This window comes from Lycium barbarum, chromosome 4, assembly GCF_019175385.1.
Source record: "Lycium barbarum isolate Lr01 chromosome 4, ASM1917538v2, whole genome shotgun sequence".
Taxonomy (NCBI): Eukaryota; Viridiplantae; Streptophyta; class Magnoliopsida; order Solanales; family Solanaceae; genus Lycium; species Lycium barbarum.
Window position 1 is genome coordinate 16,034,920 of NC_083340.1, and position 27,800 is coordinate 16,062,719.

Consider the following 27,800-nt stretch of genomic DNA (forward strand, 5'->3'; position numbering starts at 1 on the left):
AGGGGTATTTGTTCAAATTTTGTCAGCTAAACATCTTTAATAACTGTGTTTTGTTTCCATATATTTATTGATCTGAACATTTCATATGGGATAGCATTCGTATTTATTTTGCTGTGTTTTGAAAGAGTTTGTATATAAAACATACATACAACTGTGTCATGTATTTCACTAACCATTATTGGTATCAAAATATAAAACTATGTATCATGTATTGGTAATTCCTAACATTTGTGTATTTTTTCAATGTAATAACACGTTATGTATGTTTTAAAAAGCAGGCATGTGTAAATGTCAGATAAAAGGGGTATTTGTTCAACTTTTGTCAGCTAAACATCTTTAATAACTGTGTTTTGTTTCCATATATTTATTGATCTGAACATTTCATATGGGATAGCATTCGTATTTATTTTGCTGTGTTTTGAAAGAGTTTGTATATAAAACATACATACAACTGTGTCATGTATTTCACTAACCATTATTGGTATCAAAATATAAAACTATGTATCATGTATTGGTAATTCCTAACATTTGTGTATTTTTTCAATGTAATAACACGTTATGTATGTTTTAAAAAGCAGGCATGTGTAAATGTCAGATAAAAGGGGTATTTGTTCAACTTTTGTCAGCTAAACATCTTTAATAACTGTGTTTTGTTTCCATGTATTTATTGATCTGAACATTTCATATGGGATAACATTCGTATTTATTTTTGTTGTGTTTTGAAAGAGTTTGTATATAAAAACATACATACAACTGTGTCATGTATTTCACTAACCATTTTTGCTATCAAAAATATCAAACTATGTATCATGTATTTGTAATTCCTCACATTTGTGCAATTTTCAAATTAATAACAGGTTATGTATGTTTTAAAAAGCAAGCATGTGTATGTGTCAGATAAAAGGTGTATTTGTTCAACTTTTGTCAACTAAACATCGTAATGACTGTTTTTTGTTTCCATGTATTTATTGATCTGAACATTTCATATGGGATAACATTCGTATTTATTTTTGTTGTGTTTTGAAAGAGTTTGTATATAAAAACATACATACAACTGTGTCATGTATTTCACTAACCATTTTTGCTATCAAAAATATCAAACTATGTATCATGTATTTGTAATTCCTCACATTTGTGCAATTTTCAAATTAATAACAGGTTATGTATGTTTTAAAAAGCAAGCATGTGTATGTGTCAGATAAAAGGTGTATTTGTTCAACTTTTGTCAGCTAAACATCGTAATGACTGTTTTTTGTTTACATGTATTTAATGACTGTGATAACATTTCGTATGTATATTTTGTATCTCATGTGTTGCCATTATATTCAAACTTTCAGGCCTTCAAATTCATGATTAAACGTCCCCCACTCAACCGATACGTTATGCTTCATATATGAACCATAACATTAAAGATGAGTTGAAGGAAAAACTGACAGATAGACAATTCAAGCTATTTTCCAAAACTGTTTTTGGAAAATATATGGAGATGCAAGTTGACACCGACGTGCAGGGTCAGTTATTTAGGTATTTTATGCTTAGGGAGTTGAAGCGTAGTAATAGCGATGCGTTTGTTATCGATATTAACGGGACAGAATTGACATTCGGTCTTTTTGAATTTGCTTTAATTACTGGTTTGAAGTGTTACAGGGATGAAGTTGTCTTTGACGAGGGTTCTAACAGATTGTTGGATCAATATTTTGGTGGTTCTGGTAATAGTGTTTTAAAGATGACTTTAAATAAGTGCTTTGAAGACAAGGATTGGGGTGTTGGTGATAACGCATATGAAGATGCTGTAAAGATTGCTATCCTGTATTTCATTCATAATTACATACTTTCAAGTGAAAAGAGGAACGTTGTTGTCCCAAGACATCATTTTGACTTGGTGGAGAGTGAACAGTACAATGAACATACTTGGGGTAAGGAAGCATTTGATGATTTGATTAAGAGTATTCACCACAAGATGGACAAGCCAAAGCAGTTTTATTGTCTACGGGGGTTCCCTTTTGCTATGCAAGTGTGGATATATGAGTGTTGCTCTAATGTTGACCCTAATTTAATGGTTAAAACCGGAAGCCGAATCCCAAGAATGTTTAATTGGAGAACACTGAACCCAAAGCCATCTGTTAACTACTTGATGTTGGGCATGTTTAGGGACGGTGAGGTAAAATACTTACATTAAATATATGCTTACCAACTAGTTTTCACACGTGCATATTGCGTTATTTTTGCTACTGTGTATTTGTAAAATACAAATAGATTTTTTTCCAGCAATATAGGTCTGTTGTGTATTTGTAAAATACACAGCAGACCTGAACTGACAGTTCACAATATTTTATGTGCAGGACACCAGTTGTAAATTCAACAACATTGTTCCGACCATATCAGAGGTTGAAAAGCTTGGTCTGCGTGCATATCTGGTCAACAGACGTGCACCACCACCCCAATCACACCAAAAGGAGGAAAATGAATATGCTGATTTTACCACTACACCTCCCCATGTTGCCGCTGCCAAGAAAACTCAAAAGAACGATGCTTCAAAATCTCCACCGCACAAGAAGCCCAGGAAGATGTCAACGACAGCATTGCATGTTCAGAAGTCACCAACCACTATCCCAAAAAAACCTACAGTTGGACAATCATCTAAAAAATCTGCTTCGATGGTAGATAAGCCAGTTCAATCAAAGGAAAAAGAAAAAGCTGCTCCAAGTGTCCACCGCGTTCCTGTTGATGATGTATCCACCAGCAAATCAGTTGACCTCACAAGTTTGAGGCAGGAACTTGATCAATTTAAGCAGGAAGTAAGTTTTTCTAATTTTATTTTGATATTCATCAAACTACAAGCAAATGAGGTTTTTTATGATGAATTTGTTGTTTTTACCATTTAGGTGCTTGGTGAATTCAAGGTTGTTTCTACTGAGCTCAAGGATCTTCGCAAAACTATTGATAAAAATTTCAAAAAGGTTTTGAAACATGTCAAAGGGAAACAAAACTCAGAAAAGGTAAAAAAATCAATAAATATATATTCAAATGATTGCATTCAGTGTGAAGTAGGAAGCATATGTTTCTAACAAATACATATTTTTTTTAGGATGATGACAGTGAAACTCATGTTCCTTTACATGATGGCAACATACATCAACAAGCTGATGATTACATGGACCATGATGACGATATTCACATGGAGACTAATACGGGTGATGTGCATCCAACAGAGGTATATATATATATATATATATTTTTAATGTATTTATCATTTTTTAATCATTTTTATATGCTATTTTTTAATAAAAGATAATGCAGACATGATGAAAAATTGGGATCTATTGGACTTTAAAATATGATGTATTTGTTATTGATATGAAAAACAGTAGTGTCATGTATTTTTATTTTTTTTGTGTACTGTTTTTGTATGACAGCATGAATGTTCACTGTTTTCCTTATGTATTTGTTTACTGCTTTTGGACATCATCAACAAATACTTCTATGTATTTATGAATTTAATATTGTTTTTTATCTATTAGATTCATTTATTTAATATACTTTGGCCTGTGTTTTTTATAAGGAGAAGGGTATTGCACCGGATATTCAAGTCGGTATTGGCAATGATAGCGGCGATACGCTGAAAGCTTCAACCGAAGAGATTGCGGAAGGAGGTGATCATTCAGGAGAACCGAAGACTTCGGTTGAACGTCCGGTGGATCCAACAGAGGTATTTTTTTATTCATTTTTATATCTTATTTTAAAAAAAATATATAATTCATGTATGCTGAAAATTTGGGAACTACTGTAGCCTTTATTTTATATAGGTCTTTATCTATTAAATTCATGTATTTTTTTATAGAATTTTGGCTTGTGTTTTTTTTAAGGAAAAGGCTATTGCACCGGATATTCAAGTTGATATTGGCAATGAGAGCAGCGATACGATGGAAGCTTCAACCGAAGAGATTGCAGAAGGAGGTTATCTTTCAGGAGAACCGAAGACTTCGGTTGAATGTTCGGGGAAACATACCATGGAAGAGCAAAAATGTTCTAATGATTCAAATAATTCTGAGGTTCGATAACAACGAATTCTGATTCACCCATTTTTTCGGTTTAAAAATGTATCATACAAGTGATTGAATAATGTTTCTTTTTTTGTATTTTTTTTTGAGTAGATGATCGCACAGGTGCTAGCAAATATAGCAGAATAAGAAATGACTAACGAACAACTTCACGCAGAAAAAACCGAGGAAAACACCAGCTCAACTGTCTTAGAGGAACCCCAGGCAGCAGTTTGTAACGCTTAGCCGTTGTCTTAGTGGTTGTTGCCTGATGAGTATTTACCAAGCCAAACCCCAGGGAAAGAAATCATGTTACATCCATCAGTCACACGAGCTACACGCCCCAGTAAATACAAGTCTTCACCGTTTGTGACAGATTTTGGTATATATCTACTTTTTAATTTACTTGTTTGTTTTTTGAAGACGCAACTGTTAATGATTAAAGACCAAATACACAGGTAGTAGTTCGGCCAAGAATCATGTACATGGGTTTGATAAAAAATATCCATTCCAGATAGATCCCATTACTGGTCCACTTGATGTACAGATGGTGAATGAATACCGTACTTGGCTCCGAAACGGTCTGCTCGTGAGGCACGATAGCAAGTATGTGTTTTTCTCCCAGTTTTACATATAGTGATTCCGCACGATTTTTGTGAATAAGTTGATGTATTTGGTTTTTTTGTTGCCGCAGAAAGAACAATGAAAACCATTACAAAAAAAAAATGACAGTTTTTGACAATGGAGTCAAATACAATTTTGGCATCACAACTGTCAATGATAAGAACTGGTTTTACCTGTTATCGATGGATGGTCAGCTTTGGAATGACGAGGTGATTTTTTATCAGCAATGATTTTTAGATGTTGTGTATTTGTTAAATACAGAGATGGATGTATTGCAGGACATTCGGTCTGCTGTGTTTTCGTAAAATACACAGATGTTCTGAAATCCACATTTTTGCTACTACATAGTTTTTTATGTATTTGACTGTGAACTAATTTATGTATTTTTTAACAATTCCAGCACATTAACATCATTTTCTATTACTTTCGGAAGAAAGGAAAGTACGATAAAAGGACCAATTTCAGCTTCACCACTGTTGACTGCCTATTCAAGCAGAGAATTGATGTGGTCCACCACGCATATCGCAATGTTGAAACACAGACAAATGTCGCAAGTGAAGAGCAAGTATTGATTGAGTACGTTAAGGGCCACAGGCTTATTGCCAATGTCCCGTGGCATACTGTTGACAACGTGCTAATACCGGTGAATATACAAGAAGAAAATCATTGGTTATTGGTACTCCTTTCATTCAAGGACATGTATTTTTATTGATGAATTAAATTTTTATCATTAGTTTTTCATTCATTAATTGGTCGCTGAATTCTTCTTCCTTTTTTTTTTAAATGTACAGGCGTCTGTATGTTTACAACTCGTATCAATCAGCCGGGCACAACGCAGTTGTTAGGAATGAAATAAAAAAGCTTGCTACACTGCTGCCACATTTCCTACATCTGGCTGGATTCTATGTAAATCAAAAAAGCATAGATTTGGTGAAAGACCCAGCATATGCGGATAAGGGACAGATCGATATCCTTGAAGTTGTCTATGTTGATAATCTTCCGCATCAAACTGCTGGTAGCATGTAAGTTGCAGACATACATTTTAAAAAATATCATAAAGTATCAAATACATGATATATCATATCAATTTATTATTCTTCTAAAATACATGAGTTGTTTGAACTTGAGATACCTTATTTAGAACTTGAAACATGTATTTTCTGATACAAGTTCTTAACTTTTTTTTGTTTTTGTTTTTTGGGACTGTGGTGTTTTTGTGGCAGCGCATGCTGAGTATTTGACATCGGGTGAAAGGATTCCAGATGTCATTGATGCACACATGCAGCGTATGAGATACGATGCACTCTTATGGGACTACGCTGAAGGCAAGGCTGCTGACAATGCAGAGAGTGATAATGAAGTTCCACCAAGACCGATTAGGCCAGCAATCGATTACGACACAGTAGATGCAATTGATGTTTGATAAATACTATTCGTGCATTCGATGTTTTTGGTCCTTTTTTCATTACAACAAACAATATGATGCTTTTAGATGTATTTTGACTAATGTTGGATAATTATCATTTAACCAAAGAAATCTTAGTGGTTTTATGTTCCATCTGTTTGATGTACTTAGTTTCATATATTGTCAAATAAATCTGAAGTTTGGAAAAAATACAGTAAAATGCGACATCATGAATATGTATGTTTACATCCCCAGGTTCACAAAATATGTATGTTTAAATCCCCAGGTTCACAAAATATGTATGTTTTAGATATATTTTAGGTTAATAAACACATCTTGCGTATTTGATATGGCCAGCACAACTATATGATTTCAATTAAAAAAAAATTCAAATAAACCATCTTCATCAATTTCGGAAACAATACGTATGTTTTTATACCACATATGCTGTGCTACGAGGTTGAATAGACAACACCATTTTCATACCGGAGCATGGTTTGCCTTTTTTTTTTTTTTTTTTTTTTTTGTGTTAAAAATACATGAACATCACCGTGTAATTTCAAAAACCATGTATGTTCTATTACAATTTATACCATTTTTCAGAAGGCCAATAAATACATAATTTTAAGTTGACATTACGAGCACAACTACGATCCTCCAATCCAAAAAATTTCGAAAATAAAAACAACTTTATCATTTTTACAGATATAACATGTATGTTATTTTACCAAGTACGCATTATTTTTTGATGTTGAAAAAACACCATACGTATCGTGAAAAAAAAAATTCAATTAAGGTCACTTTGAATGGGACATTCATTTCATTGCAAAAATATCTATAATACTACGACAAGTGTCAATGGAAGTTTTTGACACAAGTGTTCAAATACTTAAATAACCAATCTATCTTTGGTAAAAAAGTTAAATGGATAGGAACACAAGAAAAATTCACTTCCTCAGAGGCTCAAAACTACATGAACGTCTGTTGTGCCCAACTTGTCCACAAGTACTGCAAGCATGTCTGCCCTTTCCAAACAACAATTCATTTAAAGGCTTATCACGCCTCTTCTTTGGCCTACCAGGCGGTCTCTTATATCTTGGGGGCAAAACCACATCCTCCAAGATGTGGTTGAGAATGTTCCATTCACGCTCGTCGGGTAAAGGATCCACAGGTACATCATATGTCTTCAACACGGTCGCCGGTTTGAACAAATCAGAGCAATAATCCTCAGCAACCAGATTTTTCTTTTTAATGACAGCCCATGCATGCGGGCAGGGGATTTCATCTAGTTGAAACATACGACAACTGCAAGTTTTTCTATTCAAATTAAGAATGAATCGTCGTCCTCCATCATGTACTGTGTACACGAATTCTGTTGACGGTTCTACCTGAAAAAATAAATATTACATGTATTTGTTATTGAAACATTCAGAATTTTTAAAATAAATGAACAAATAATTAAACAAATACATATCATTTTTTAAAGGTAGTCATATAATTTGCATTAACACTAACTGTAAATGGATTCCAAATACACAAATGTATAATGTATAGAAACACCAGATTAGTACAAGTACAAGTACAAGTTTGTCAAATAAATTATAACACGCATTAAAATGAAACATACCGTCATTCGTAGACATAGATACTCATTGATTGATAGCATTTTCTGAAACTTTTTACCGAGTGTAGTGAATGTGTATGTTCCATTTCTCCGGTTATTGTAATTCCATCTCCCAAACATCCTTCTAACTTCTTCGAGAAAGTCATATATAGGCAGTTCTCTTGCTGCTAGAAGATGTCAGTTAATGCACTCTGCTATGTTAGAAGTCATTGTCCACCCTCGGTTAACAGATGCATACAATCTAGCCCACTTTTCTCTACCAGCAGATTCCAAATACTCTGCCACGCGCATATTTACCTTTTGAACCTTTCCCATTAACTCATCGAAATCATCCTGCGTGTATGCTTTTGCCATGGAATAAGAAACAGGACTCAGCACATCATGACTCTTCTTGTATTTTTTACATACATTACCCCACAAATGCCAAATACATGCATAATGTGCAACTTCTGGATAAATTCGACAAACAACCTTATTTATACTTTCATGCCTATCTGATACGATACACATATTCTCTCTGATTCCATATGATTTTATGAAACGCTCAAAAAACCACGTCCATGATCTGTCATTCTCGGAATCAATCACACCACATGCTAAGGGAAGTATGTTGCCTGGAGATACAGTTAAGAAGAAAAATAAAATATAATATAATACATTTTGTATTTGTCCAAAACATATAAAATATATATTGAGGTAATAAATTAATATGTATTTTTTTTGACATACCTGCACCGTCTAATGTGCTTGCCGAGACAATACGCATTCTGATATGTGAACCCGGATAAGTCTTATCCAAAATGTATAGATATCCAGGTAGTCTTTTATAAGAATCAGCCGGTTCACCCATTAAATCTTTTATAAGAATCAGCCGGTTCACCCATTAAATCGTTCATCTCCCTTTCTTTGGCCCGCCAAGCAACCATGTACGACACATCCATTCCGAAATCATTTTTGACGTCCTTCGCAATGTCTTTAGGCGTATATTTCCTCTTATGATTTGATATTTTTGGTTTGACAATCCCACTTATCAACCGACTTGTAGCTTGGCATTGAGAATAAACCTTTTCCTTCAATGGACATGTATGTTTGTCTTGAAACTCCCTAACTCTAAACATTCCTGACTTACCGACACTTGACGCCCTGAATTTCCAATCACACTCTCCTGATACGCACACAAGAGTGTAGCTACAACAAAAAAACAAGAGAAATAAATAAATAAATAAAAAACATATTAATGTAAAATGCATCAGTAATGTATTTATTCTTGTTTTATTAATACAAAAGGACAGATGAGTAACTTTACCATATGTAAATAAGTTAATCAAATGCAAATCAGACCAAATACATTATTTATGAATACAAATACATACAAATCAGTATTGATTCTACTTTATAATAAACATACACATGCTGAGAAATACCTCCACTCGTACAAATTAACAAACATACACTGTCACGGTTCAAATACATAACAACGCACAGTTGCAAAATACATAAACAAATGCACATTTACTACCTTATTGCATTGCTCCTTTCTGTCCGATAGTTGAACCTATTCGTAATTGCATAATTCACCATCACAAATTTTAATGTATCTTTATCCTTGTATACTTGATCGACGGCAACTACTTTTTGGTTCTTGTCATCAATAACCATACCCTTGTTGTTTTCGAATAACAAATCAGCCTTTCCACAACTTGATGATGCAAAATCATGGGAACCAACTGTTTGATTCGTGTATCCGATTTGCAAATAATCACCTTCAACACAACTCTCATCCGATATACATATCTCCATGCTTCTATCAGTTGTAATGATACATAATGGGTACATTGGTAATGCTTTGTTCTCTTTCTTCAGTTCCACATACACCCTAACACCCATGTCATTGTGAATTTCTATTGGAATACAATCACCTTCAACCATCTATTTTATGCTTATGTTTTTCATTTTCGTGTCCAAATTCAATTGTGTTGCAACTGTTTGTAACAATTCCTCATACGTCAAATACTCCTTGAAGGTCACATCATCTATTTTGTAATTGATGTATTTATTCTCATCGTTCCAAATACCAGAGTGTCTAATCAATGAGGTTATATTGGCCATTTTATATAAAAAAAAAAAAAATCCTTGAATCACTGTGTCAACATAAAACCTGTAATATGTATGCCCTACATAAGATTCACGTTTAAAATTAAATAATTTATACAAATTAGAATTACTCACTAATAAATCTAATATAACATACACATATTGGATTACACTCAATAACCATACCCTTGTTGACAAATACATAGTATAACATAAACTGATATGAAAAATAGTTGACAAATACATAGTTTATATAGTTCAGATATACATAATTCAGAAATACATAGTTTAGACAGTTCATAAATACATAGTTTGGATATTATAAAAATATATAGTAAACACGGTTCAGTTAACATTGTACAGAAATACATGGTTTAGATATTGAATTACAATTCAGAAATACATAGTTTAGATTGAGGAACAACAAAGATATGAACTGGATCTTCGGAAAGTTATTCCTGAACACTTCGAAAAGTTATTGGAACGTGTAAAAGAGAAAACATATTGGAATATAAGATACATATATTTTGACACTTCAGAAATACTTAGTTTTAGCATAAATTGCTACTTATATACATGGTAGTTCAGAAAAACATAGTTTAGCTTCTGAAAAATAAAAGATATGAACTGGATCCTTTTTTTTGGATTCCTAACCATTCATGTACATTAACATACTTTCAACCGAAATTTTCAAACGCATTATTCATTCATTGACACGCTTACAATGAGATTACCTCATTATTTTCGAATATCAGTGATGAAGACAGAAAAAAAAAAATCAGAAGAATAAAACAACTCTCACATTAGGATCCAAGAAAAAAATTGAAATCACATATATACAAATTGAATAGACGAAATTTTGTGAAATGAAAAAAGGTGTTTTTGCACGAAATACCTGATGATTTGACGTGTTTGTGTTTGTTACTGTAATTTCAGATGTGTTGAAGATTTTAATTTGAAATTTGAATTTTTTTTACGTTTTTGACTGTTTAAGAATGAATGGAAGAAGAGATACGTGTAAGGAAAGGGAATATTACAGCTTTTTTTGTGGAAAGGAAGGTAAAAAATATATTGATTTGTCATTTAATATCACCACGTTTAGAGGCTAAAATAAAGGAAGTTGTTCCCTTTTTACCGTATGCTGATGTATTTGCTGACAACAAATACATCCGAAAACATACACAAATCAGCTGATTTTTAGCTATGAATGGTAATATTAAAAAGGGTAGTTACAAATGGTAGGAAGCTACAATAAAGTAGTCATTTGAGAAATTTTGCCTTTTTAAAATGTAAAAAATTGAGATAGTTTTTAAAAGTTTTGAAAAGGCTAAAATATAGGTCTTGGGCCAAAAACAAGTTTGAGCCAGAATTTGAGATTTGTTTTCAAAATCTGTCAAGTTTTTATGGCCAAACAAAGATTTGAAAATAAATCTTCAAAATATGCTCCCGCAATATATGACCAAACAGGAGCTGATGAGTTTGAAATCATGAGATGAAATCATGTTTGGACATGCAATTTGAATTTCTTAAGTTGTATTTTTTCTTATAGACATAAAACTCCCACAAGTTGTGAAAACTATCAAAACTTTCCCAATTCTTATACAATCTTACCAAATAAGCAAGTCATAGTTCATAACAAAATTAATACGTTACTAAAATAGATTTCTAAAAAATACAACATCAATTGATCAAACTTTAGTTAAATAAAAAAGAAAATTTAATATGAATATTAATGTAACTACTCTTTAATATAATCCTCCCACACTGTATGAACATCAATAATGGTTGATAGAAGTTAATGAGGTTGGTAAATGGTCGGTAGGAGCAATTAAAAATATCTACCAACTTATGATTTTTATTTTTTAAAATATAAATTTATGGGTCAAATCTTATATTTAAAAGTTTTAAAATCATGATTGAAATTCCAAATCATGCCTTTTTGGACTTATAAGTTTTTTTATAAAATATAAATTTATGGGTCAAGTTTTATATTTAAAAATTTTAAAATCATGATTTTAACCCAAATCATGCCTTTTTGGATGATTTGAGGAGATAAAATCGAATGTCCAAATGCTGATTTCATCTCATCACTTGAAATCATAACATGAAATCGCATGTCCTGACGCCTACTGAGAAGACTTTGAAAATGCAAATAAGTCCCAGCAGTACAATAGATGGACTAACTGACCCTATCCCTTTTTGTTCGGTTCTCAGTTGAAAAAGAAAGTAAATCTGTTACCAAGAAATGATGTCTGCACATAAGTTCTTATCAAGTCTGCCAATCAGTCATATAGCTAATAGCAGCACACCCCATAAACCCATCAAAGCAAGTATCTTTTTTTCACACTTTTTATATCTCTGTGACATTATATAAATGATCACTCGTCAATCTTGAAAATTTCTTGAAATTGTCAAGTGGACTTTGCACTTTCAACTTTGTTTGAAATTTTAAAGTGTAAAAGATTTGCCCTTTATTCGTTTTCTCACTCTTTGAGTCAGGTCTAGATGATTATTGTGGTGGAAACTTTTGAGTTTAGCTTGTTGAAATGTTTTGTTTGAGGATTTTAGAGGAACCCATGTTGAATTATACCAGCATAGATGCTTTATCTCCAGTATAACAAGTTATTGTAGTGAAATCAAAGATCTCCCTTTTTGTTGATTTTACATCATATTAGTTGGGATTAAGGTTTTGTTGTGGTGGTTAACTTACATCTGGTTCAGTTTTTGTTACTCCCTCTATACCAATTTATGTGTCACTATTTGACTAGACATGGGGTTTAAGAAACAACGAAGGACTGTTGAAACTTGTGATTTAGAACAAGCTTTAGACATTTGTGTGGTTATAAATCATCTCGTTAAGGGTAAAATAAAAAAAAATGTACTTTAATTGTTTTTAAATATAGAAAGTGACATTCTTTTTGTGATAAAGGAAGTAGTAACCTTTGTAGTTTGGTTAGAAATAGAAATGAAATAGGTCGAAATGGAGCAGAATGGAGGATTGATATAGCTGATCCCAGCTAGTTTGGGTTTTTAAGGCATATTTGTTGTTGTTGTTGTTGAATTAAATTGGAAGGGATTTGTTCTTTGTTATGCTTCATTTTGTTTCTTTGTACTTTTCCCAAGAAAAACAAGTATAATATTGGGTACTTTGTATTCGCAGCTTATCTGTCTTGGATTGCATATTTCAAGCTTTACAAACTGAGAATTGTTAAATAATGGCAGTGTAAGTTTGGGATGTTTATCCTTTGGATTATTCCATTTTATGTTACTTTATAATCTAGTAGCTTTTGTATGCAATAATATGTCTGATTTTCGGCTTATTGGTGACTAAACAGTGTTGCCTCTGCTCCTGGAAAGGTTTTGATGACCGGAGGTTATCTTGTTTTAGAGAGACCTAATGCTGGTGTTGTACTTAGCACAAATGCTCGTTTTTATGCTATTGTGAAGCCACTTTATGAAGAAATCAAACCTGAAAGTTGGGCATGGGTGAGTGATATTTGCTGCACTTAACTGAATGATCATTTATCTGAAGTATGTATGACCATTTCTTTTTCCTTCTCTTTTCTTGAGAAGCGCTTCTTTTTGTATTCCCCTCCGCCTTTTCCCCCTGTAAGGTAGTTTTCTTGTTCGTTTTCAGGCATGGACAGATGTTAAATTGACTTCCCCTCAGATGGCACGAGAAACCATGTATAAACTGTCTCTTAAACACTTAAAGCTTCAGCCTGTTTCTTCAAGGCAAGTAATTTAAGTCTCATTAGTGGAAATAATGTTTATCTTTTATGTTTGTGAATTTGCAAAATCGTCTCTTGTTTCTAGTTTCTTTTTGGTATATCCACGTGCCATGAGGTCTCTATGTGTGTTGATGATTGGGTTTCTTTTGTACAGAACCATATTTTGGTGTAGGTTGTCTACTTTTTGGTATACAGGAGTTTACCCCATCACTAGTAATAATATTTATTTTATCAAAAAAGTTTGTGAATTTGCTGAGATTTGTTTTTTGAAGTATTACATGTAACCTGGCTACTGTATTCTTGATTAATTTGATCTGTTTTATTTAAACATGATTATGTTAGTCATTTAAATGGCTAGCAATATAACTTATATTTTTTGTCGAACACCAGAGAATCAAGAAACCCCTTTGTAGAACATGCGGTGCAATATGCTATTGCTGCAGCCCATGCAACACTTGACAAAGATAAGAAGGACACATTGCAGAAACTACTTCTGCAGGGTAATTTCTTTCACTATCACCTTTCTTATTTGATGATGATGACATTTCTTGAATATGGGACTTTACCGCATAATCTATTATTAAAGGAATTAGAAAAATAATGTCCCAACTGCATTATCCATGCAGGTCTCGACATAACTATCTTGGGTTGCAATGAGTTCTATTCGTACCGGAATCAGGTGCTTTTAGAATTTAGAGCTTACTTATATTTCCAAAATGGCATGTAGTTCAGTGACAGATGATTACCTGCAGCTTGTTCTGCATGAAGTGAAATTTGATAATCACTAATAACTGTACCCAAAGTTGTTTAACATAATATGCTCTAATTTGTGGCAGCTGTCTCAAGATTTACTATTGGGTCAGGAAAGACGTATCATACGAGCTTTTATAATGCCCTACCAGTTTTTTTAATTAGGTTTGCCCAATAGTTGAATGGTTTAATGGAAAAATAGTACGCCAAGTTAATTTATGAATGATTGATGTTGAAATTCGTAAGTTTGACATAAAGTATGACTAGAATGGACAAATTGAGTAGAAGTCACAGATACAGAAGTTATAAACCCACTGGGTCTCAAGTTCGAAACCCACTGGGTGCAAACAATTTCTGAGGGCCATCGGACTGGGTAAAACCCTGAATTACCCGTGGTGCACTTGCGGGAAACTCCTTGCCGAGGGCCTGTGCACCCCCGGGATTAGTCGGGGCTCAAAGAGCCTCGGACACCCGGTGCTTAATAAAAAAAAAAGGAGTGGTTAGTCACACACCAAGTGAACTTAACATTTGTGAGATTTACTTCACCCATGGAAACAGATTCCTGCTAATTAGATTTATCAATCAAGATATAGGATCTTGTTTGGAATATAAAACAATTGTAGAAGGATTTTTTACAGAATATCAAAACAAAAAATGATACAAGCTTTCTTTCAATTATCCACGTCATCTTATTTTTGAAACTCATATATCTTGATCACGTTGACTTAGTACTGGACTATAGGGACAAGAAATTGCAATGACAATGATACGGGGATTTTGTGTGGCGGGAACTGGTCAACTCGGATAATCGGATTACTACTTTATAATTTTCATGACTGCAATATTCAACTTTCTATCATGTTACATCGTGGAATTCTCTGCTGCACAAGCTAAGATATAGTCCAAGATGTTATGCTACAAGCTAGTCTTCCTGTATTCTCTTGTTTGATAATAATGGAGACCGCTTTGTTGATTATTAATGTAGATTGAAGCACGTGGGCTCCCTCTTACACCTGAATCATTGGCTTCCCTTCCACCTTTCGCTTCAATCACCTTTAATGCAGAAGAATCAACTGGAGAGAATCGCAAGCCTGAAGTTGCAAAGACTGGATTAGGGTCATCAGCAGCTATGACAACTGCAGTTGTTGCATCCGTGCTTCATTATCTTGGCGTTGTGAACCTCTCCTCTTTGGCTGATGTTGATGTAGTTCATGTGATAGCTCAAACCGCTCATTGCATTGCACAGGGTAAAGTTGGCAGCGGGTTTGATGTTAGTTCTGCAGTTTATGGCAGTCAGCGCTATATCCGGTTTTCGCCTGAAGTGCTCTCCTCTGCTCAGGTCTTCTTCACTTTCCATCTATTTGTTTAATTTGTTGACATAGTTTGCTCATGGATAAAGTAGTTTTGTAAGTACTCTCAGAATCTCGGTTACAGGAAATACCCTTAGTCTGTTTATATATATATATATATATTATAATTAAATCTGCCAAAAACTTACTCTTTGAAGCTCACTAATAGTCCATGGCTGAATTAGATAGCTTTTTCCTAAGAGGTGATAATAAAGTTAATGTACTCTTTCTAAATTGAATAACTTCATATGAAGATGATGAATATCTCGCATCATTCAAGCCCCCCCACCCACCCACCCACCCACACATTTTTGTTTTTTTGAAACTGGTACTGTTGTATTCCTCATCATCCAGGGTATGGTGGCCACCTCCAAAACAAGACAGAAAAAAAAAAGTAAGGAGAAACAGATTTACGAAGCTCCTAAGAAATCTACTAGTTCATCTACTTCCTCTATACAATCCTCTTTACACCAAAAGAATAATGATACGATACAATTCCATTTCACTGTATGTATGGAATTGATTTTATCTTCAAAGCATCTACCATTCCTTTCCTTCCATACATCCCACCAAATGCAGGAAGGTATAATCCTCGACCACTTTTTCTGAGTTTTGCTACCCCCTCTTCAGATCCAGCAACTCATCAGATTTGCAGTATGTTCAGGCATTGTTCACTTGATCTCTGTGAGACTAAAAAACATACTCTATATTTGAGCAGTAAATTTGCAATGAAGGAATAGGTGGTTGTTGGTTTCATCATCTCATTACACAAAAAGCATCTGGTCACTACTGGCAAAGCCCTTCTCCTGTAATACTTCATGGGTGAGACAAGCGCTTTTAGCCACCAACCATGTGAAGCATTTCACCTTAGTTGGCGCCAAACTTTTCTAGATATTCTTCCAAGTCCTTGTACAGTTCCCCACTTCTACACTGATCTCCTTCTTATAGATCTTGCTAACTGAAAAAACTCCATCCATAGTATGTCTCCATCTCAAGGTGTCTGACTCAGTTAAGGCTAAGTTGGAGCGGGCTACGTCCGGGATACAGTCAACCAAGTTCGGATACTTTGACCGGAGTCCATCGACAAATTTGGGGGAAAATTGAGATTTTGGTTTCTCAAAATTAAAGATAAAACAGATTTAAGATAAGGGAAATGACATACCTTCAATATTATACTCTAGTACTTTTGTCTCATTTTTGCTGCTTCGTGTTTCAGAGAATATACATGTAAGTTTTTCATAGAATATCTCTCAACATTTGTAGCTCTACTTTTTATATATTTGAATTTTCTTAGCCGAATCCCCGCACCCGTATCCATACCCAGATCCGCACCCCTGAATCTTAAAATTTAGATTTTGCTGAATCTGACACTCGGATCCGTACCCGTATCGGATACCCACACCTGAGTCCGAGCAACTTAGAGTTAAGGTACCAGTAAAACCCTCAATCTCCTTCAGAAGGGTTGCCATTCCAGCCCTTGTTAATTACATAGCCTTTGTCCTGAGAGGTGATAATAAAGTTAATGTACTCCTTCCAAATTGAGATAACCTCATATGAAGATGATGAATGTATCACATCATTCAAGCCCCTAGGGCTTTGGTTAAATGGTAAGAGTCTACATATGATATGTGGATTGTGTAGATTAGGTCCACGTCACGAGTTCGAACCATGTGACGGACCAAAAGCCTAGTTGTTAAGAAGGGTAGAGGGCGGGTCTTTATCCACCAAGTTTTAGACCATGAGCCAGCCGGCTCTCATGGATTTCTCAGTTACTAAAAATAAGAAGAAAACAAGAATGTATCTCATCATTCAAATGTCGTTTCCATTGCTGCGAGGTGCTATTCTTTAGGTAATGTTAACTATGATACAGTCTCTCTGGAATTACAAAGGTCAGAAAGGTAGAAAATTCATGCTGCTTACTGGACATTCTAGGCTTAGAGAGTGGTATATAGTTACGAGCTGCTGTACCCTTTTCGTGGTAAAGTAAATTATTGGTAGACCATGTTATAGATCCTTTTGTCATAGAACTTTTAGGAATGTATCATTTTAGTTGGCATGGATGCACGGCTTTGGTGCAAGTAATTTGTAGATAATGAGTGGGCTCTGTAGGGATATAAGCCTTCAACTCAAAGGCTCGATAATACATACTTCAGTGGTGCTAAAATATAGCTTGGTCACCCAAGGCCCAGTTTATACCAGGGGTTGCAGTTATCTGTAGGCATTTTTCTGAAGAACAAAAACGGAAGTGGTAATTGGAGGAGTGGTAAGTGAGGTTTGAAATGTTCTTCAATCTTCAGAATGTTGATCGTTTTACATGCAAAGAAATTGCCTCAGAACCTATTCCTAGGAGCTGTGTCAGAGAAATAGTTATGCTATAACCACCTCTAACCTAACTGTCACCCAAATCTTAGATTTGGTCTCTAGAAAATTACCTTAGGGGTTATATCATTTTTCCTCCAGTCTAAAGCTCATGTTGCTGGATTGAGAAGTGCATGACACGTCAATATGAATTGAGCTGTTGGGTTTTGCTAATTGTCACATCACTTTTGATTATCTGTATAAACTTATTTCTTTGTCAACAATTAATAGCCGTTGGTTCTTTTCCTGATCTCTACCTGTATAAGATTAAGGAAAGCTGCCAGGGTTTCTATTACGTGTCAGCTGAAACTTATGAGGCATTTGGTACCTGTTTATATCAATTCTTCAGTAAACATGAAGGAATAGTTTATCTTCAATCAATCAATCAATCAACTATACCTCATTTACCAAAGTAATTGGTGTCGGCTATATAAATCCTCATTCGGGCAGATTTCATCCCATCCACATTTGCTAATTGCTATACGGAGTGATGAGATTTGTGGATTTGCATCTGAATCTTGTCGAATCTAGTTTCACAACTGTTCTGACATTCTTTTGGTTAGCAGAATGCAGGTATGGCAACACCACTCACAGAAGTCATTGATGATGTCCTAAAAGCCAAGTGGGATCATGAGAGGACCAAGTTTTCATTGCCTCCTTTAATGACTTTAGTGAGTCTGTTATTTTGTATTCCACGACTTTATGAATGTTTATCTGGTTAAGAATAATGGATTGCTCAACCGCTATAATCCAACCTAGCATGGTTTTGCTGCCCCTCTTTGATTGAATCACGTGATTGGCTGTATAAACGTTATAACTGAAGATGTTGCCCGACTGAAATTTTTTACCTTATACTTGCAATTTTAATGGATTCGTTCTTGCTCTCCCAAGGCATCCTACTGCAGCAGAAGTTGTCTCAAGATTAAAGTGTTAATTTTATGTGACACGCTGTTTCTTCTTTTAAGTTGTTGGAGCTAATAGCTGGGCACTTGCAGTTACTTGGAGAACCAGGCAGTGGAGGATCTTCCACACCATCAATGGTTGGGGCTGTTAAGAAATGGCAGAGGTCTGACCCTCAGGATTCTCTAGAAACATGGAGAAGGTTGTCGGAAGGAAACTCTGCTCTTGAAGTGCACCTAAATACCTTAAGTAAATTGGCAGAGAGACATTATAATGCTTATGAATGCATCATCAATGCATGCAGCCTGCTTCCTGCTGAAAAGGTAAAATTCTTGTGGAGCTCAAAATCTAGTTCTATCTGGAATTGAAGTTTTGCCTCATTTTATCATAAATGGCAGGTGGTAACTACTCTTGACACCTCTTAAATGCTAATATGTTCTGGGAAGGTGTAATTTAATACCCCGGGTGTTGAATATGCTGCAATTTTGTCTTATGTAACCTCACTAAGTTGACTGGAGGATATTCCTAGTCATAGTGATTGTTATCTTTGCCGCCTTAATAAGTCAATTTCATTTATAAAGCATACGAAAAAATCTACTGCTTAATAGATGAAAAATTCATATCCTACAGCTAATTAAACCAGATAGCAAATGCAATTCAAAGACATGGGTTGGAGGTAAAAAATTCCCTCCTGGTTCCGGTTTTCCTTTTCGTTTTTACTGTTCCCTTTTTTGACATGGTGTAGAACTCCTCAACTTCATAAGTTCATGTCTTCCCTCTTTCTCTACCCCGTCGTTTTCTTGTGCCCTTTTTACCTCCAGCAATACCAACACCAATTTTCAGCTTTTTTGATCTTGCTCAAAACCAAAAAAAAATTAAAAAATTCTCAAAACTCTTTGTAGTTCTACCAATCCTTTCCCAAGTTTAAGGAGCAATGGATGAGCTTTTGATTCGAATTTTACAGATTGCCTAGCATTTCTGAGGCAGTGGATCCACTTACTCCTAACTTTCATCCCATCAATTTTTGGGTGCTCCACCTTTCTCTTCATAGTCCTCCTGCTTCAGCATTTTTCTGCGAGTCCTGATCTTGTTTTACATCTGATGGCCGATTTATGTCTATCTCCATTAACATTTTGCCATCTCATTCTGATTAGTGAAGCTGTCCCTCTGATGTCCCATATCAAATAACTCCTTCGTACAGTTACCTTGCAGAAGTGAAGGCTAATATAATTATTCAATTTGAATTTTGTCCTGCCTGTCATAAGGACCATACTTGAGATCAACCAGTTAGCTATTTTTTTAATTCAATTAACAGAATACCAAAAAGAGAACATCTCAAGGGTCTGATTACATTTATAAGCCAAAATTTGAAATATTTACAGGATTCTAATAACTTTTTGGTATAATTGTGACATTCTATCCATAGAATATTTGGAGATTCTTTTTCAATTTGGGAATTTGAGTTCTTCTGTTTTTAACCATGAACAGTGGTTGGAGAAAGCAAATGAACCCACTCAAGCAGAAATTGTTAAAGAATTATTAGGAGCTCGAGATGCTATGCTTCGGATTAGGTATCAGATGCGCAAGATGGGAGAAGCTGCTGGAATTCCAGTAAGTTATCAAGTACTATGTAACTAGATACATTTTTCTCGTTTCTTTCTCTTCTCATTCCCCACTTCTGTATGAATTACTTAAGGTGAAAATTTATCAAGACATGACTCTTATCTCAATTATGCAAAAACAGGATTTGTCTATGAAGAATTTAATCTCCAGACAACTTCTATATGAAATTATAGTCTCCATTTCCTTAGGATTTCGATAGATGTCCAAAAAAGTAAGAGTAAAAAGTGTTAAATGAAGTAAATGAAAAAGTAACTTTATTTTATGCGTAGAGGAAAATAACTTGTAAATGAGAAAAAAGTAGGTTCCAATTCAAATTCCTACATCTGTTGCAAAGTTTAGAAATTTTGTAGGAAGATGGTTTTTTTTAATTTAAACTTTCTTCTTGCTTTCAACCAACACTTGAAAAAAAATTATTTTTTTCGTCTAATTTACTGTACTGCAATTTTCCCAAGGAACATATTCGACTACCTTGACATTAAGGTCAAAAGCTTTTAAAGAGTCCAGTGCACTGTTGCCTTGTTCCATGTTAATGACCATTTCTTTCACCTTGTACACAATTCACAGATAGAACCAGAATCACAATCTCAGCTACTTGATGCTACAATGAATATGGAGGGAGTTTTGTTGGCTGGCATTCCTGGTGCTGGTGGATTTGATGCGGTGTTTGCAGTCACCTTGGGGGCTTCAAGCAAAAATGTTACTCAAGCTTGGAGTTCCCTCAATGTTCTCGCGATGCTAGTAAGAGAAGATCCTAATGGCGTGTCGTTGGAAAACAGTGATCCTCGAGCAAAGGAAATTACTGCAGCTGTTTCTTCAATTCAGCTTGAATAATGATCTGGAAGTTGGGGATCACTTGCAGTGTTTTAATAGTGCTATATGACTATAAAATGAGATCTTTAAAATTTTAGAATGTATAGGTTACTTTTCCAGTTCAGGTAGGATTTATCAGCTAGGTTGAGGTTTCAAAACTGTAAGGTCACAGTGACCTTCTATTGTTTGAAGAGGGCAAATATTTGCCACGAAAAAATAAGCGCCAAATGAGAGCCTGCTCTAGTCTTACGGATCATTGAGTCGAAAAATAGATCTTGTTGGAATTAAATTTCCTTTTTACTTTATTATTTGAATTGATTGTTGTCAAGTTATGTGGATCAAATATTTGGCTTCAGCAGTGAAAGCGCCTCTAAACAGGATTATATGATTCCTCTTCAATTTCCCTGCTCTTTTCACCCTGTTCTCATCCACTAAAGAACTAGATTTTAGTTTTTGCTATGAGGCAAAAGCGCTCTTTGTGGAAATCCCTTATCTGGGATGATTCTAAAGGTAGTTTCTAATATTGTTACGTCTTTGAACTACAGAAAATATGAATTGTAATAAAGAAAGGGAAGTTCTAAGGGTAAAAGAATATGTATTCACCAGTAGTCTTTACAAGAGCAAGTTCCATCTTTGAAATGGTGGAACCGATTTCTGTCCCTAACAACGATATCCCTTCCGTAAATCATGGAAATAAGTTTAGTGTATGTGTGACAATCACTACACATTCTGACATTTCTCACTATCCTTAGAGGAGAACCTTGCGATGTTCTTATAAGTGCAAATGCAATTGCCAGCTTTTGACAATGAGTGCTCAATCTTTGCCTCTTCTCTTCTTCATCTACATCAAACAGTACCAATGATGTATCTGGTGAATACCCTTCAAATTTCAGTTGCCATTCCATTTGGTGAAGCATCTCGTAGACCTCATGATTGCAGGTATGTGACCTATCTTGTGACACAAACTTGTAGAATTTCCTGTTTACTTCAACCAAGCAAGAACCAGGTACTTGACTTATCCCTTCATTAACCATTTTTATCCGAATTGCAGCCATCTTTTCCCACATTTTAGCTTGTGCATACATATTGCTAAGCATCACATAGTCACTAGCATTTCTTGAGTTCAACTTGAAAAGATTCTTGGCTGCTACTTCTCCCAACTCAACATTCCGATGAACTCTGCAAGCACTTAGCAGACTTCTCCATAAGATGTCGTTTGGCTCCATTGGCATGCCCTTGATGAGCTCCAAAGCTTCCTCGAGCCTCCCAGCTCGCCCCAAGAGATCAACCATGCACCCATAATGCTGAATTGTTGGCTCTATCCGATGCTCCAGTCTCATCCTGTCAAAACATTTTAGCCCTTCTTCAACCAATCCAGCATGACTACAAGCACTCAAAACACCAACATAAACAACATCATCTAGTTCTATTCTTTCTTTGAGCATTTCATGGTAGATCCTTAGAGCTTCCTGTCCGCGCCCGTGCAAGGCCAGCCCTGATATTATGGCACTATAAGACATCTGATTCTTGTTTGCCATTCTTTGAAAGAGAAACAAACCTTTCTCTATGCATCCACATTTAACATACATATCTATTAAGGAAGTCGCTACTATAACATTGAGACCACTCATGTTCCTTAAAAGATGTGCATGTGTGGCTGTCCCAAAATCAAGGGCATCCAAATGAGTACAAGCAGAAATCACACTCACCAATGTACTTTCCTCTGCCCTCCAACACCCCTCAGAGTTCATTTCACCAAAAACTTTAAGGCACTCAGACCATAGTCCAAAATTAGCATGAGCTGCAATAAGTGCACTCCAAGAAGCTATAGTCCTTTGATCCATTTGGTCAAAGACAATGCAAGATTCTTTAATCTCTCCACACTTTCCATACATATTGATCAAACTGTTCTGCACAAACACATCATCCTCATGTCCAAACTTTAAAATTTGTCCATGAATCTGCTTTCCTTCTTTGTTTGCCCGAAATCGAGCACATACCTTAAGAAGTGTAGGATATGAGAAATTATCTGGTTTAACCTCATCTTCAATCATATGAATATACCAAAGTAGAGCTTCTTCCAAGTTCATATCCTTGACATATCCTCTTATTACAGTGTTGTATTCAAATGAACCTGGATCACTTATCTCGCCGAAAATCGAACAAGCATAGTCCATGCTGCCCCATTCTGAAAGTGCACAAGTGGATAAAAGATTGCCTGCACAGAAAGAGCTACAAATAAATCCAAGTTTCAAGATTTGGCCATGAACTTGCTTCAATTCCTTCATGTTGTTGCATTTCTTGATCATAGAAATCCATTCTTGTTCCTTCAAGCTGAAGTTGAAGTCTGGGGCTTTTGCATGATCTTCTTGAGGTATCAGCAGTGGAGTCTTATTAAGGACTGAAGTCCCCACCATCATGTTTTTACACCATCATTTACTAAAAAATGGACAAAGATACACTCTTTGAGAAAATTTTAAGAATTTTTGAGCTTGATGAACTAATAAACTCACTAGTGTAGTATTAAAATTTTGCAAAAGAAAATTTTGGAATTGGAAAAGAATTGAAAGTAGCTGGGAATCTTGAAAGTTTTCTTGATTGGGACATTTGGAAGGTGAGCTCTCATCCATGAGATTTGGAAAGTGAATTTGAACCAGAAAAAATCTGCCAAGTCATGAGACACGTAGAAGTTGATAGGATAATGTTTTTGAGAATATGGGTCCACAAAGTATGGAATTACTAATATGGAAGATATACCTCAAAAATATAAGGAGCCACTCCTATTGTACTTTTGGTAAGTGGTCTACCAATTTCATTGGTCAGCACAAATTACAATAATCTACACTTGTGCCAAGAAAAAAAATGAAGAAAAAGAAAAAAAAAATTATTGTGCCCTGCCGGTGGAACCCATTTTCCCCATATCCCATGTCACGAAGGGATGAAAAAAAAAATTGTGGGATATTTGTTTAATGAATTTAAGTTACATGCACAAAGGTGTAAAAAAATATTTGCACAATTATATTATTTGAAACACAATTGCAATTTGTAGATAATGCCTTTGTATAATACGGTGACATGAAAAATGATGAGGAAATAATTTACATGACCGATTAAATTACATTGAAAGTGTAAAAGTTTTTTAGGGTATAATAATATTACTTAAATGCTTGTTTAACTTTAGGGTAGCTTAGTTGTAATCCTTTTGTCCCATACCCTTGGACCCTTGGTTACCTTCACTCTATACACGGTTTTTATGAAGTGGAAGCCCTTCATATTATTTGCCAATATTGCCTTCTATAGATTAAAGAACACTGGCGAAAAAAAATACTTAGGAAGCTAATGCCAGTTTCAATAGTCCTTAAATGTTTGTCATTTTTCTTTTCCTTACAAGTTTTTACAAATAAAGACATAGTACCTAGTCCATTTGACCAGTAAAGAGTTTGTTATTGAACTTTGAAATGCAGTCTATGGTAATGCAATATACAATTTTAAATCATCTTTATAGAAACTACATTTACAACAAAATTAATCTATATAAAAAGTTTTTCGAATTTCAAAGAAAAAAAATGTATTATATTAGACGCTTACTCCTTCCTCAAAATCAATTCTCCATCACATCAACAATACTAATACTGCATCATCTGTTTACTTATTTGTAGATTTAGTAACTTGTTATCTTCTTCAACATCTAATATTTTTTTCAGTATTCCTGTCTTCATAGAGCTCTTCTTCATTTTTTGCTTCATCTCAACTTTAAATGGATAATGTTAAGGGATGTTCCCGAAAGCCCAAATCTCTTTTCTCAGGCCTGAGGCCCAAATATTCAGTGTGGAGCCTAATTCTCGTTTAAGTTAGGCTTACTGCAAATCTTTGGGAATTTTTTTGGGGAAACTTACATAAATGACTACATTTTTGGGGTTATTTTTTTAGGCATAGCTACACTTAGCTAATTACATTTCGTAGCTACAGTAGATGAGTGCTACGGTAGATTGTATTCGCGCGCTACAGTAGATTGTATTCAAGAAATAAATTTCACTCTATTCATTTGTATTCAAGAAATAAATTTCACTCTATTCATTTGTATACACTTCAAAATTCACTATATTCATTTGTATACAAGAAATAAAATTAACGAATACACTTAAAAACTGAATACAAGAAATAAAATTCCGGCCAGATCTAGTTGTTTTCGTCCAGATCTGACCGCTGTCACCATCGTCGTTATCAACACCGGATTGTATTAAAAATAGAAAGCCATTTCCAGCCAGATCTGACTGTTTCCGTCCAGATCTGACCGGAATGTCTGTTGCTCGCATCAGATACAACAACTATTAATGCTGGTCAAATCTGTACAACAACAACTCCATGAAAGCACCGTAAAAAAACCTCCATTACTGCTCCAACAGAGACCAGCGGAAATACAACAAAAAATCAACCATGAAAACCATTGAAAACACCAAATAAACCACCAGAAACAACCCCAAAACAACCATCGCATCTCCTCTCTCCAACCATCATAAAACTCATTATTAGACCATGGCGGCGACTGATGCTACTGGTCGCTACGACGACGGAGATCTGGGTGGAGGAGAAATGAGAGGCTAGAGAAGACGACGGCATAGTGGGGTAATCTTAGCCACCAGTGGCGGCGGCGGTGAGGGAGGAGAATAAAGAGCATTTCTGGAAAATAGAGAAAGAGAGAGAAGAGAACATAGAGTGGTTGATGTGGTGAAGGGGCTGGCAGTGGCGGTGGTGTGGCTGCTCCGGTTCACCGGAGCCGGGGGAGGGGGAAGAGAGAGATATAGAAGGTTGGGTTGGCAGTAAATAATGTGATGATGGGTATTCTACTTTAAATATATATATATATATATATATATATATATATATATATATATATATATATATATATATATATATATATAGCTATTAATTGTATTTAACATATTACTTTTAGCTATAGGATGTAATTAATCTAAACTATAGCTACTAAATCTAAATATGTACTAGAATTAGTTATGCCATGTAGTTATCCCTTTCTTTTGTGCAGATTGTCCTTCAAACGCACTGGTCTTTAATTTTTGTCGCTCAAATTGCTGATCTTTAATTTTTGTCCTTCGCTTAAAAAGTGGTCGAAAATACCGCGAGGTTCTGGGTTCGAACCTCCGCTCAGTAAAAAAGAAAAAATTCGCAAGGCAAGGCTTTTGCAAAACCTTGCCTTCAGGCCTAAGGAGCCGTTTGGACATGATTTGAAACCATAAGATGAAATCATGTTTGGACATACAATTTGGATTTCTTAAGTTGTATTTTTTCTTATAGACATAAAAACCCCACAAGTTGTGAAAACTATCAAAATATTCTCAATTCGTATACAATCTTACAGCATCAATTGATCAAACTTTAGTTCAATAAAAAATAAAATTTAACATGAATAGTAATGTAACTACTCTTTAATATAATCTTTCCACATGGTAGACATAAATAAAGGTTGGTAAATGGTTGGTGGGAGTAATTGTTAAAAATATCTACCAACTTATGGGTCTTTTTTTTTTATAAAATATAAACTTATGGGTCAAGTTTTATATTTAAAAAAATTTGAAACCATGGTTTGAAACCCCAAATCATGCCTTCTTGGATGATTTGGGATTTCAAACCATGAGATGAAATGCATGTCCAAAAGTTGATTTCATCTCATGATTTCAAATCGCATGTCCAAACGCCTACTAACATTTGCATAAAATTAGGCCTCTTTGGGCAAAAGTTAGTCCTTAAGATAGAGGTTTGCCTTAAGGCCTAATTTTGGGCAAAAGTTTGTCTTAAGGTAAACCTCTGCCTTAAGGCCTAACTTTTGCTCAAATAGGCCTAATTTTAGGCAAAAGTTAGGCCTTAAGGCTGAGGTTTGCCTTAAGGCCTAATTTTGGCCAAAAGTTTGCCTTAGGCCTAACTTTTGCTACAAAACTCTGCCTTGCAATTTTTTTTTTACTGAGCCGGGGTTCGGACCCAGCACATCGGGGTATTAAGTGAAGGACAAAAAATAAAGACCAACAATTTGAGGGGCACAAATTTAAGACCACCCCCAAATAAGGGCAATCGTGCAAATTGCCCATCTTTGGGTCTAGGGTCCCTAGCTCAATACCTTTTGGACCTTAGTTCCAAGTCCTAATGTTCGTACCCTTTGATCTTTAAGCCTTTAACACAAGGAAATGCGAAAGAGAGGAACTCTCTGCTAAATATCTTTTCTTATTTATTTTTTTGATTTCACTTGGTGGTTTGTACCTGCATTGTAATCCGACTAAATCTAGATTCGCCCAGCGAAGTTCCACATTAGGCATAAAACGCTCCCTAACAAAGGTGACTCCGTACCCAGGGGGACTTGAACCTGAGAGCTCTAGTTATGGATGAAGGTTTACTTATCAGATAAATATTTTTTCTTAAATAACACTGCAACAACAACAACATACCCGACGTAGTCTCGCAATTGGGGTCAGGGAAGAA

At 35.0% G+C, this 27,800-nt stretch overlaps 3 protein-coding genes across 3 annotated transcripts; 2 read left to right on the forward strand and 1 right to left on the reverse strand.

Annotated features, from left to right (window-relative positions):
• Positions 1-1,393: 1,393 nt before the first annotated feature.
• Positions 1,394-6,087, forward strand: LOC132637204 (uncharacterized). The gene is made up of 11 exons (XM_060354331.1): positions 1,394-2,161; positions 2,343-2,798; positions 2,886-2,999; positions 3,089-3,214; positions 3,563-3,709; positions 3,867-4,052; positions 4,555-4,646; positions 4,735-4,873; positions 5,065-5,363; positions 5,456-5,679; positions 5,888-6,087. The coding sequence occupies exons 1-11, from the start codon at positions 1,394-1,396 to the stop codon at positions 6,085-6,087; spliced, it is 2,751 nt and encodes a 916-aa protein (XP_060210314.1).
• Positions 6,088-13,088: 7,001 nt separating this feature from the next.
• Positions 13,089-21,709, forward strand: LOC132635368 (phosphomevalonate kinase, peroxisomal). Its single transcript, XM_060351734.1, is given in 10 exon segments — positions 13,089-13,115; positions 13,118-13,273; positions 13,425-13,522; positions 13,909-14,018; positions 14,145-14,197; positions 15,254-15,607; positions 18,542-18,646; positions 18,971-19,198; positions 20,364-20,486; positions 21,063-21,709. Coding segments are annotated over 10 exon segments (1,521 nt in total). The 3' UTR covers positions 21,330-21,709.
• Positions 21,710-21,863: 154 nt separating this feature from the next.
• On the reverse strand, positions 21,864-23,950 carry LOC132635367 (pentatricopeptide repeat-containing protein At1g31920). The gene has a single exon (XM_060351733.1). The coding sequence runs from the start codon at positions 23,726-23,728 to the stop codon at positions 21,908-21,910; it is 1,821 nt and encodes a 606-aa protein (XP_060207716.1). The 5' UTR covers positions 23,729-23,950; the 3' UTR covers positions 21,864-21,907.
• Positions 23,951-27,800: the final 3,850 nt, after the last annotated feature.